The sequence below is a fragment of the Astyanax mexicanus genome, chromosome 6 (genome assembly GCF_023375975.1).
Source record: "Astyanax mexicanus isolate ESR-SI-001 chromosome 6, AstMex3_surface, whole genome shotgun sequence".
Classification (NCBI taxonomy): domain Eukaryota; kingdom Metazoa; phylum Chordata; class Actinopteri; order Characiformes; family Acestrorhamphidae; genus Astyanax; species Astyanax mexicanus.
This window is the reverse complement of record NC_064413.1, coordinates 51,935,527-51,948,311: the sequence shown is the minus strand read 5'-3', so window position 1 is coordinate 51,948,311 and position 12,785 is coordinate 51,935,527. Positions and strand designations below refer to the sequence as shown.

The window sequence follows — 12,785 nt, the reverse complement described above, 5'->3', positions numbered from 1 at the left end:
TTCAATTTTATTGCCCCACTGCTTTTTTTACACTATCATTCCTTTGCTTTCTGCCGCATTGAATTCTTGTCTTTTCTGCTCCTTGCTTTTTGTACCCCCTTTGTCCATTTTTGATAGACTTCTTGTTTTTCGTTCTATCTATTTCTATATTTTTGTGTCTCTGACATTGCCTGCCTCTTGTTTTTTTGCCTTTTTTGGCCATTTGATTTTAATATATTTTTCCCCATATGCCCCTTGCTTTTTAGCCCATCACCCCCTCGTTTTTTTCTTTTGCCCCATCACTATCTTGCTTTCCCCCTTGCAGTCCTGCATCCTTGCTTATTGTCCTCCTTTTTGTCACGTTTTGGTCAAACTCCTTGTTGTTTTTTGCCCTATTTACTTCTTGCCTATTGCCACACTGCTTTTTTTTACCCCATAATTTTACTTTTTCTTTCTGCCCTAGTGAATTCTTTCCATACCTGCTCCTTGTCATATTTATTTATTTATTTTTTGTCTCTTTCCTGATTTTATCTCTTGTTTTGCATTATATGGCCATTGATTTTTGCCCTTATTGGGTTCATGCTTTTTGCCCTTATTATCGACCCCTTGCTGTTTGGCCCATCGCCCCCTTGCTTTTTTATTACATTATTGCCTTGCATTTTTCTGTAAATTGTACTAAATTGACTTATTAGACTCTTTTCTTACCCCATGGACTTGCTTTTTGCCTTCTTTAGATGCTGTTTGCTTTTTGTCACTTTTTCCTCTTTTATATTTGACCCCTCCAGCCTCTGCATTAGCCTCACAAGCCTCGTTACATTAAATCACCTTTCTAAAGTTACCTGTTACTAATGACTGGGTAAAGCAGTGCAACTGTTCTCTGTATTTTTTTACTTGTCTTTCTGTTGATGAAAGTTTATTTATTTGTACAGCTCTGGAAAAAAAAATAAAAGACCACTTCAATTTCTGAATCAGTTTTTCTGATTTTGCTATTTATAGGTATATGGTTCAGTAACATGAAAAAAAAGAACATTATTGTTTCATATTCATAAAGTTTTAAGAGTTCAGAAATCAATATTTGGTGGAATAACCCTGTTTTTATGCATCTTGGCATCATGTTCTCCTCCACCAGTCTTACACACTGCTTTTGGATAACTTCATGCCTTTACTCCTGGTGCAAAAATTCAAGCAGTTCAGCTTGGTTATTTCTGTATAGTTAGGTGACCTTTGGTAAAGATGATCTAAAGCGAGCATTTAATGACGTTTTGGTGATGTTTTACGTGCAGTCAATAATATTTTATTGTAGATTCTCTTTCACATCACCTTTACACCTGTAACCTTCAGAAGTGCCTGAAAGATGCAGAGTTAAAACTTAAAGTGCTCAAAGACTGTGCTCAAAATATGTGTGTCTGCATTTGTATTAACACTGCACACTCCCTCCAGCAATGGTACTGGGTCCTAGATACTTTTTATTTCAGCTATATATATTTTTTTAATTTTGGCTTTGGACTTTCTACAAAAATCCCTCTAGGTCAGTTATTTAGAGGTGGAACGCTGAGTTTCCCAAAGGCACAACCACATCTCCTCTGGTATTCCCACCCGCATGTCCTTTTTACAGCGTTATCTTGCATAATTAATAGAGTTCTTAATGAAACATGCTTGACCTTAACCTCAACCATCAACCACAGGAGCTAGCTTGCCTCCTTCAGAACTTGCTGGAACCAAATGCTGTTAGAAAGTGTGCTATTAAACACTTGGGGGTATAAATGTGCCAGAAAAATACACTAGACTACATTGTTCAAAATTAAAATCAGTAGTATATAAGTATCTGGCAAGATGACACACTTAACAGAGTTGAGTAATAAGTCAGTAGTGCATGCAATGTGAACGTGAGTCATCATGCTGGCTGTTTATTTGTTTCTGGTTAGTTAAGAGAGATTATAGACAGTTAACAATAACGTTTTATATACACTGTTTACAAAGGAAACATAGTATCGAAAAAATTGAATCAGTTTCTTTGATTTTGCTATGTATAGGTTTATGTTTAAGTAAAATTAACATTGTTGTTTTATTCTATAAACTACAGACAACATTTCTCCCAAATTCCAAATAAAAATATTGTCATTTATTTGCAGAAAGTGACAAATGGCTAAAATAACAAAAAAGATGCAGAGCTTTCAGACCTCAAATAATGCAAAGAAAACAAGTTCATATTCATAAAGTTTTAAGAGTTCAGAAATCAATATTTGGTGGAATAACTCTGGTTTTTAATCACAGTTTTTTTCATGCATCTTGGCATCATGTTCTCCTCCACCAGTCTTACACACTGCTTTTGGATAACTTTATGCTGCTTTACTCCTGGTGCAGAAATTCAAGCAGTTCAGTTTGGTTTGATGGCTTGTGATCATCCATCTTTCTCTTGATTATATTCCAGAGGTTTTCAATTTGGTAAAATCAAAGAAACTCATCATTTTTAAGTGCTCTCTTATTTTTTTTTCTAGAGCTTTATTTTCGTAATATGCTTTGTGCACAGTTAGTTAAGCTAGCTAAAGAAGTGTTTCCCAACTGTGACCATATCATATTATTGTAGTATTGAGGAGTAATAAAATAATGTAACATAAAAAAATAACATCATGTAACAAAACATATAAAAGTTATTATTTATTATTAATTTTTATTATTTATTATAAATTTATTTCAATAATTTAGTTCAAAATGTGAAACTCATGTATTATGTAGATTTATTAAACAGAGAGTGATCTATTTTAAGAGTTTATGTCTTTTATTGTTGATGATTATGGCTTACAGCCAATAAAAACCCAAAAATGAGTGTCTCAGAAAATTAGAATAATATATGTAAGACGAATTGATGACTTTCGGCTGACTTTAGACTTGGTAATAAAACACAGTGGATCAACACCAGCAGATGGCATGTCTCTTTATCCAAACCATCACTGATTGGTGGAAACTTCACACTAGACCTCGAGCAGTTTGGACTGTGTGTCTCTCCACTCTTCCTCCAGACTCTGCTCCCTTGATTTACAAATGAAATGTAAAATTTACTGATGATCAGTGATGGTTTGGAGAGACATGTCATCTGCTGGTGTTGATCCACTGTGTTTTATTATCAAGTCTAAAGTCAGTGCAGTTTTGTTTTCCCACAAAATCTTACAGCACTTCATGCTTCACTCTGCTACTGACAACTTTTATGGAGATGCAGATTTCATTTTCCAGCAGGATTTGGCACACTGCCCACACTGCCAAAAGTTCCAATTGGTTTTGTATTATATTTTTTCTATAATTTGTTTAGACACTGATTTTTGGGCTTTCATAAAAGAAATAGATGCTTAAAATAGATCACTCTGTGTGTTTAATGCATCTATATAATATATAGAGTGTCACATTTTGAACTGAATTACTGAAATAAAATAACTTTTCAATGAAAAATGAATTCTTTTAACACAGAATGTCGCTATTATCACAATACATTTTTTAAATTATTGCAAAAATTATCACTATTGTGTGTAATACAAATAAAGCACACCTCTGGACGCCTCAGTGTGGATGTAGTTTGTCTGAATGTTATTGGGAGATGTAGCAGGTGTTTAGAGGAGGTGAGTGAGCTGTGATAGGAGAGCTGTGAGCTGTTATGTAGGTGCTGTGTCTGAGATTATCACTTTTCAGCCTCGTCCTCTCCTCTGACCTCGTTCCCTCTCTCCTCTCTGTGTGTGTGTTTCAGATGAATAAGGTGGTGTTGAGTAAGGGCTGGAGGTGTTTGGAGTGTACGGTGTGTGAGGCGTGTGGTCAGGCGAGTGACCCTGGCCGTCTGCTGCTGTGTGATGACTGTGACATCAGCTATCACACCTACTGCCTCGACCCGCCCCTGCAGAACGTGCCCAAGGGCAGCTGGAAGTGCAAATGGTAAATTCACACGTTCTCTCACGTGAGCACACACACACTTGCTAGGTTCTTTATTTTTCTGTCTGTTTGCATCTTTCTGTCTATCCTTTTGTCTTTGCTGTCCATCTGTACATCCTTTTATACATCTGCCTCTATGTCTGTTCTTCCTCCAAGTGTCAGTTCTGTCTCTCTATCTGTCTATCTGTTTGTTTCTATGTACTAGTGGTGGGCGATCATCCCTAAAATAATACGACTGTGTTTGATGATATTTTTGCGATATCAATGTTCTTTGCAATTTGACAAAACATTGAAAAAAATTAAGAATACACTGCTGCAACAAAATGAAAATGTCTTTATATTATTGCATGCGATATGATATGGCGCACCCCTAACTGAGATATAAAAAACAAACAATGATTTTATCAGATTTGTAACAGAAGTCAATGATCCACAATGTCATAATACTAATAATACTTAATAATGCACTCCAAATATCTCCATATATTCAGGATTAAAGTAAAATAAATGATACTGGATGGATGTAATCTGTCTCTAGTAGATATATAACAGAAAACGAGAACAGTGTAAATTTTTCTTTTGCTTAAAACAGTAAAAAAAGTAGTACCCTGATATGATAATTAGGGGTGGGTGATATGGCACGATATCTCAGGATATAATATCGTTAACGACATTCAAAATTTTGGCAAAATTATTGCTGTACAATATGAACTGCACACGCGTCCATTTATCCATCCATCTATTGTACCTATGACTTCATGACTGCCTGTCTGTCTGTTTATCTGTTAGTCTGTCTGTTTTTGCTTATCCTTTTGTTTAGCTGCTCGTTTGCTGTCTCTGTATCTGTCTGTCTTGCTGTCTACCTATCTGCCAGTTTTATCTTTGCCTATGCCTGTCTGTCTTTACCCTTTTGTCTGTTTCTCTATCCCTCTCTTTATTTTAGTCTATCTATCCTATATTTACCCGACTGTCTGTCTTCTGTTTACCTGTCTTTGTCTGTTTGTCTTTCTATCCATCCTTCTGTTTACCTGTTCTTCTGTCTGCCTATCAGTTTATGTGCAACTTTCTATCCATCTGTCTACGTTCTTCTGTTAACCAATTTTTGTTTATATATATATAGAGTACAGGCCACAATTTTGGACACACCTTCTCTTTTTCAGTGCGTTTTCTTTATTTTCATGACTATTTACATTGTAGATTCTCACTGAAGCATCAAAACTATGAATGAACATATGTGGAGTTTTATGTACTTAACAACAAAAAAAAGGTGAAATAACTAAAAGAAACATGTTTTATATTTTAGTTTCTTCAAAATAGCCACCCTTTGCTCTGATTACTGCTTTGCACACTCTTGGCATCATTCTCTCAATGAGCTTCTCAAAGAGGTGGCCATCTGAAATGAAAAGTTTTCCAACAGTCTTGAAGGAAGGAGTTCCCAGAGGTGTTTATTAGCACTTGTTGCTCCTTTGTCTTCTTCACTCTGTGCTCCAGCTCACCCCAAACCATCTGGATTGGGTTCAGGTCCGGTGACTGTGGAGGTTCAGCTCATTTTTTGTTAAGTACATAAAACTCCACATGTCTTCATTCATAGTTTTGATGCTTCAGTGAGAATCTACAATGTAAATAGTCATGAAAATAAAGAAAACGCATTGAAAAAGAGAAGGTGTGTCCAAACTTTTGGCCTGTACTGTATGTCTCTCTATCTCTGTGTCTACCTTTCTTTTTACCCCTCTGTGCATTCACCCATCCATCTACATTACTTATGCATTCATATATCTGTCTGTCCTTCTGTTTAGCTGCCAATTTGCGGTCTCTGTATCTGTCTTTCTTGCTGTCTACCTATCTTTCTTTTTATCTCTGCCAATGCCTGTCTGTGTTTATGCCCTTTTGTCTGTCTCTCTATCCCTCTGTCTTTTATCTGTCTATCTATTCCTGCTTTTTGTCTATCTTTTGTCTATCTTCATTAAGCTCCAGTCTGTCTGTCCTTCTGTTTGCTTGTTTTTGTGTCTGTCTGTCTGTCTGTCTTTATATCCATCCTTCTGTTTACCTTTTTTTCTGTTTATCTGTCTGCCTATCTGTATATCTTTCTATCTATCTGTCTATTTGTCTACATCCTTCTGTATACACACCTGTACACACACACACACACACATTTGTGTGTATCTCTTTGTGTCTGTCTACCTCTGAATGTACCTTCCTTTATTTCCTTCTGTTCACTTAAGTCTGTCTCGCTTTGTCTCTCTGCACCTGTCTTTTTCTCGATTTACTGTACTTCTGTTTACCTATGTCTGTGTCTGTCTGTTGTTCAGGCATTGTCTCTCTCTCTCTCTCTCTCTCTCTCTCTCTCTCTCTCTCTCTCTCTCTCTTTCTCTCTCTCTCTCTCTGTGTTGGTGTGTAGTTTGGGTTTAGCAGCTGTTTTGTGAGCAGATAGAGGGGATTTCCTCATATTTGGTGTAATGTCAGATGTAATCCCTAATCAAACAGAGCTGTGTGTGTGTGTGTGAAGCTGGTGTGTGTGTGTGTGTGTGTGTGTGTGTGTGTGTGTGTGTGAAGCTGATGTGTGTGTGTGTGTGTGTGTGTGTGTGTGTGAAGCTGGTGTGTGTGTGTGTGTGTGTGTGAAGCTGGTGTGTGTGTGTGTCTGTGTGTGTGTGTGTGTGTGTGTGTGTGTGTGTGTGTGTGTGTGTGTGTGTGTGGAGCTGTGTGACGTGGTGTGCGGAGCTTTGGCTGGGTTGGAGCCACTGCAGCGTTTATTTTTAGGACGGCTCACTCGTCACTGAGCCACGTGCCCAATCATGAGGTGCGCCGATCTGCGCAGACGTACAGCCAGGCCAGAAGGCCATGAATGGGAGTTTCTCCTATTAGACCTGCAGTGTGTGTAGTGTGTGTGTAGTGTGTGTGTAGTGTCTGTGTAGTGTGTGTGTAGTGTGTGTGTAGTGTGTGTGTAGTGTGTGTGTAGTGTGTGTGTAGTGTGTGTGTGTAGTGTGTGTGTAGTGTGTGTGTAGTGTGTGTGTAGTGTGTGTGTAGTGTGTGTGTAGTGTGTGTGTAGTGTGTGTGTGTAGTGTGTGTGTGTAGTGTGTGTGTGTTTGTGTGTGTTTGTGTGTGTTTGTGTGTGTAGTGTGTGTGTAGTGTGTGTGTAGTGTGTGTGTAGTGTGTGTGTAGTGTGTGTGTAGTGTGTGTAGTGTGTGTGTAGTGTGTGTGTAGTGTGTGTGTGATGATTTAAGTCACACTCTCTCTGCTATTCCCCCAGGTGTGTGTCCTGTACTCACTGTGGAGCCACGTCCCCTGGCCTGCGCTGTGATTGGCAGAATAACTACACTCAGTGCGGCCCGTGTGCCAGCCTGGCCGTGTGCCCGGTGTGTACCCGCAGCTACAGGGAGGAGGAGCTGATCCTCCAGTGCAGGCAGTGTGACAGGTGAGCTCGTTCTGGCAGTGCCAGGTGTGCCCTCAGCGTGACGGAGAACATCTAAAAGCAGAAATGTCCCTGATACTCCCTGATAGGCTGCTAATGATTACTGATACTTTCCATGAGAAATATCTGCAAAATATCTGAGAAATATGTTGCATTAATGTATAAAGTGCAGATATTGTAGTGCAGTCGTCCATCATCGCCTAAACTTTCCACTTTCCTGGGGTTTGGTAAATACATCAGCTCATATCTTCAGCTCATGGTTCAGGTATCAGTTTAATCTGCAATATATACTGTATACTGTATGTTTCTTCCAATTTATCTGGCCAATTGTCCCACCAGTTTAGCTGCTACTCTGTAACTGTAAACCCCAACCACAAGAGGGTGAAGACTAGCACATGCCTCCTCTGATACATGTGAAGTCAGACTCCTCCTCTTTTTGAACTGCTGCTGATAGCTGTAACATTGATGAGTAGCATCACAGTGCGCTCGGAGAAAAGCGCAGCGACTCGGTTCTGATACACCAGCTCACAGATGCAACCTTGTGCTGATCAACATCAGCCTATGGAGTGATGAGGAGAAAGAGCGCCATCTACTGTACCCACCCAGAGAGAGAGAGCAACAGTGCAGGACCAATGACGTCACCTGCCCCGCCCCCACCTGCCCACTGTCTTGTGTCTGGACCGATCAAGAGCCCTCAGTTCCGAGCCCTCAAAAGCTGAGAAAAACAGCAGAACAACAGTAATCGGCCCTTTAATCAGGCATTTAAATGGCTTTTTAAAAGATAAATTTGAGTTTTTCTGGTATTAAAAGCACAAGCACGTGCCCAACCATGTGGATAATGGAGGCCAAGCGGTTAACTCGTGTTTGTTCCTGTTTCCCTCACACTCCCCCTTCCCCTCACGCCTCTCAGGCAGCAGCAGCCTGTCACTCACACAGACACAGAGACAGCGCTGTGTATCTACTTCTTGTGTCAAAAATCAAAACATTGCAGCATGACGTGTTTGATTTAATTGCCTTAAGTGACATCACACGCACTGCGATGACGATGCTTATTTGATAAATTGTGCAGCTCTAGTTTAGAGTGTTTAGATGCTGTAATGTAACTGATGAGCTGATTATTAATGATGGGCAGGTTTAGGTGTGCTGGAACAGGGTGGTACGTTCTCTGCTCATCCTCAGGGTCTTCATTGTGATTAGGCTGAATTGAGTGGGTTGTCTGGATCTAGCTAATTGCACACAAGTGTTGAAGCTTATTTTTGAACGTCTGGTGAACTGTCTCCCCTCTTCAGGTGGATGCACGCCTGCTGCCAGGGTCTGAACTCGGACGAGGAGGCGGAGAACGCGGCAGACGACGGCTTCGACTGCACCATGTGCAGAATGCACACCGCCTGCACTCAAGGTAATGGCTGGGCTGTGGGTAATGGCAGAATGAGTCACAGCTCTGAGCTAAGATATATATATATATATATATATATATATATATATATATATATATATATATATATATATATATATATATATACACGCGCTGCTATAAGAAGAGCTGAGCTGATGGAGTAGAACTGATGCCGTTTCTACTGTGCTGAACTTCAGTATAATGTAATTATAAAGCATTATATCGTGGCATACTTTCAGGAAGAGCGTGTGCCCTGAAGTGCTCTTGCTGCTGTGTGGGAGTGTGCCCGTCTTATCATTACTATAATTAGTGCTGCTTTTTGAGAAATCTGGGGAGAATTGGAGCGTTTAGAGCGCTGGTGCCCAGACTCGAGAGCTGCCATACTGCACAGTTTACTGCAGCCCTGAGATGTTCCACCTGGGGAGTGTGTTCTGCTTTATAAAACAATTTCTTTTCACTTAAACAGAGAACTGCAGATAAAATATATACCGTATTTTTCGGACTACAAGGTGCCCTTAAAATCCTTTAATTTTCCCAAAAGTTGTCAGTTGTAGCCTTATAATCCGGTGTTTCTTATGTATAATTTCTACCAGTCAGGTATTAAGGAGCAGTAAAGCCACTCCTCTGAAGTACAGAGTTATACAGGAGTTTTACTAAAGTTTCTCCAGCACCTAGACTGGAGCAGTACTAGCATTAGCTACTAACAGCACTAAACACTAGCTCTTTCGCCGTTCAGAGTCGAGTACATTGGATTGTAGTCTGCATGTTTGCCGTGTTAAAACAAGCTACATGGGACGAACCGCTAGCTAATATCGCCCTGGCTTACTGGAACAGCGAATGCTAATCCGAAATCTAAGCTTACTGTAAATAAACAGAAGCGCTTTACTCACCCAAATAAACAGTTTTTAAGAGAGAAATCTGTGTAGATTAATATCCAGCGCTCCAGCATGTTTTTAAAATAATTACAGTTTTGTTTACTTAGCTCAGCTTTACTTAACTTAGTTACCCCCACCACCACCCAGTGGTGAGACCTACTGAATTAGACGGAAAACATGGCGACACACCTCATCTCATTCAATGTGTTTTCTTTCTTTTTTTATGATTTTTTTTACATAGTAAATTTAATATCAAAGTCTATATTAAAGCTAAACCGGAACACATGCAGTATTATTCTGTAAACAGTAAAAAGTGTTAAAGCAAATTTATCTTTGAGGACAGATCTGCACACTGTTGGTATTTTAATCTCAGTACCTTCCTGAGGGAGGGATGAATGAATGGATGGATGGATGGATGGATGGATGGATACGGTATTTGATATAAGATAGATATGAGGTAGTGCAGTAATGAGTTCCTGGAATTCTTGAAGGAGTTCCTGGAGGTGCTGAACAATAGTTGATGCTTTTCATTAATGTTGTGGAGCTCCAGCTCATCTCTGTTTTCTCATCATCAGGTTTAAATCATGTGTCCCTTAATTGTTTGCATGTTTTTAATAGTAATCTACAATGTTAAAGTAGATTAATACTAAAATACTGTAGTATTGGCCCTTTAAGTTTTCTAGTCTTACTGAGAAAACCTGCTTTGAAATTCCCCCCATATGAAGCTTCTGCTGATCATCTCCAGCACTGAAGCCGTAATGCTGATGTCAGGTGTGTTAGATTAATGTTTGGATCAGAAAGTGTGGAGGAGCTCAGATCTCCAGGTGCTGCGTTTGGCGCTCCTCGTTTCAGATGTAATCCACAGAACTGAACAGAAGCCCGGTGCTGATGGATTTCTGTAGCATTCAAGTAACAGAAGGACTCTCCAGCATTTTGGTCAATGAAGCCCAGCCTGAGCCAAATCTGATTTATTAAAAAAAGCAGATGGCCTGAATTCCGAATCACACTGCAACCTGTTCACTCACATGAAGTGGTGGCTAATATTATCCGTCTGTGACGGAGCCAAAATACAGTGTGCCCATAAATAATTTACAGAACAAATGATCGTGTGAAGGACTGCTGATGATCCTGATTATTGCTTTTTCTGTTATTTTTTGTTCCCAGGTCCAGCTGGCCCCAGTGCAAAGCTCATGGAAACCAGTGAGCCCCCGATAGTGGCGCAGATTGTATCAAAAATCAAGGAATATGGTAAAATTACATTACATTACATTACTATAATGATGTACATTAGCATTAGAGGATATAAAAGTTCAAGGCAAAGAAAAAAAAAAAAAACATTTTAGGGAGGAAGGTTCGGTCACACTTTAAATTCTGTGTTTATTCCTTAATTTAAAATGTTTTGCATTGTAAGTTAATAGGAAAGTAATCCAAAATATAAAGTAAAGCGTAAATAATTATTTAATAAACAAAAAAGGTGTAAAACAAACCAGTATATGTTATATATTTTAGATTCTTCTAAATAACACCTCTTGCTTAGATTAGACAGTTTTGCACATCTCTGCTGGATTTTCTCAGTCAGTTTTATGAGGTATTTATGAGTCACCTGGAATTCAGGCTTTCAGTTAACAGCTGTGCTGAACTCATCAAGAGTTAATTACTTGAATTACTTTACCTCATATGTGAACTTAAAACGCATATATGTGAACACACGCACTGCCTGTCGCCACCATATAAAATGCTCACACACTCTAATATTTGATTGCTGCACACATTCACTGTGGCATTGTTTCAATAATCTTCTGTAATGTTACAAGATTTATTTTAATCCAGTGTTACTGGATTATTTTTTCACCAAGATCACCATTTTCATCTTGGAATATAAAGAAAAACTCCATTGATGGAATAACCTGGTCTATATTCAGTATATTCAGGTAGTCAGCTGACCTCATTCTTTCAGCACATACTGTTGCTGAACCTAAACCTGCAGACCAACTGCAGCATCAACCCCATATCATTTACTCACTTAAATCCAGGTGGAAACTTTTTTTTTTGGCCAGGCAGTGAATGGGTAAAGCACACATGACTTAAATGTGTCTTCTCTCCTCCTCAGACTTCCAGAAGACGTACACTCAGGACGGTGTGTGTCTGACTGAATCGGGGCTCTGTCAGCTGCAGAGCCTGTCTGTGCCCTCAGTCCGGCGGCGGCGGACCAAACCCAAACTCAAGCTCAAAATCATCAACCAGAACAGTGTGGCGGTGCTGCAGACCCCACCTGATCCACAGTCTGAACTGTCCCGCGAGGGGGATCTGGACGACAGCAGAGGTACACTGTGTGTCTGTGTGTTAATTTGTCTATTTTAAGCACATCTGTGACTGAGGTGCTTTAGTAGATTCAGATGTGGTGACTACGAAGAACCACTAAAGAACTTTGAGCTCGTCATCTTCATGAAACTAGTTTGAGAGACTTTTACTTTGCTTTGTGACATGATGCATCATCAAACCACCTCCACCAGCCCAGCCTGTTGATTCAAGGTGGTTGGGTCAATGTATTCTTCTTTAATGCGCCAAAATCTGACCCTTCCAAATGTGTACTGTATTTTTCACGCTATAAGGTGCAGCAGATCAATAATAGTCTATTTTCTGGTCTGTTTTCATACATAAAGCTCACTGGATTATAAGGCGCTTTATTTTTAAAGTCAAACAAGTGCTGGGTGTTAATCTACACAGATTTCTCTCCTGAAAACTGTTAATTTAGATGAGTAAAGCGCTTCTGTTTATCTACAGAAAGCTTAGATTTCCAGATTTCCACTAAGGCTAGCCAGGCAGCGCCACACTGAGGAACCCTGAGTGTTCCGGTAAGGCCAGGGTGATATTAGGTAGTGGTTCGTCAGACATGGCTTGTTTTAACACGGTAAATGGGAAGGCTACAGTCTGGTATACTCACCTCTGAATGGCAAAAGAGCTAACTAGCGCTTAGTGCGCTTAGTTAGCTGGTAATGCTAATGCTAGCTTCAGCAGTGCTAGCCAGGGTTAGGAGCAGGCTACAGGCTGAGAACACTCACCTCTGAACGGCAAAAGAGCTAGGGCTTAGCGAGTAATGCTAATGCTGCTCCAGCAGTGCTAGCTGGAGTTAGGAGCAGGCTACAGGCCGATACTGCTCACCTTAATAATCACCTAATAAAGTTCATACATAAAACGCACCGAATTATAA

General features: G+C 39.7%; 1 protein-coding gene across 6 annotated transcripts in view; it reads left to right on the top strand.

Annotated features, from left to right (window-relative positions):
• kmt2ca (lysine (K)-specific methyltransferase 2Ca) overlaps nucleotides 1–12,785 on the top strand; it is a 252,908-nt gene that overhangs the window by 168,899 nt on the left and 71,224 nt on the right. For all 6 annotated transcript variants that reach the window (XM_049480854.1, XM_049480856.1, XM_049480857.1 and 3 more), the window contains 5 exons: nucleotides 3,716–3,897; nucleotides 7,142–7,306; nucleotides 8,593–8,702; nucleotides 10,739–10,822; nucleotides 11,685–11,897. In XM_049480854.1, coding sequence (XP_049336811.1) covers nucleotides 3,716–3,897; nucleotides 7,142–7,306; nucleotides 8,593–8,702; nucleotides 10,739–10,822; nucleotides 11,685–11,897 — 754 coding nt within the window. The remainder of the gene's footprint in view (nucleotides 1–3,715; nucleotides 3,898–7,141; nucleotides 7,307–8,592; nucleotides 8,703–10,738; nucleotides 10,823–11,684; nucleotides 11,898–12,785) is intronic.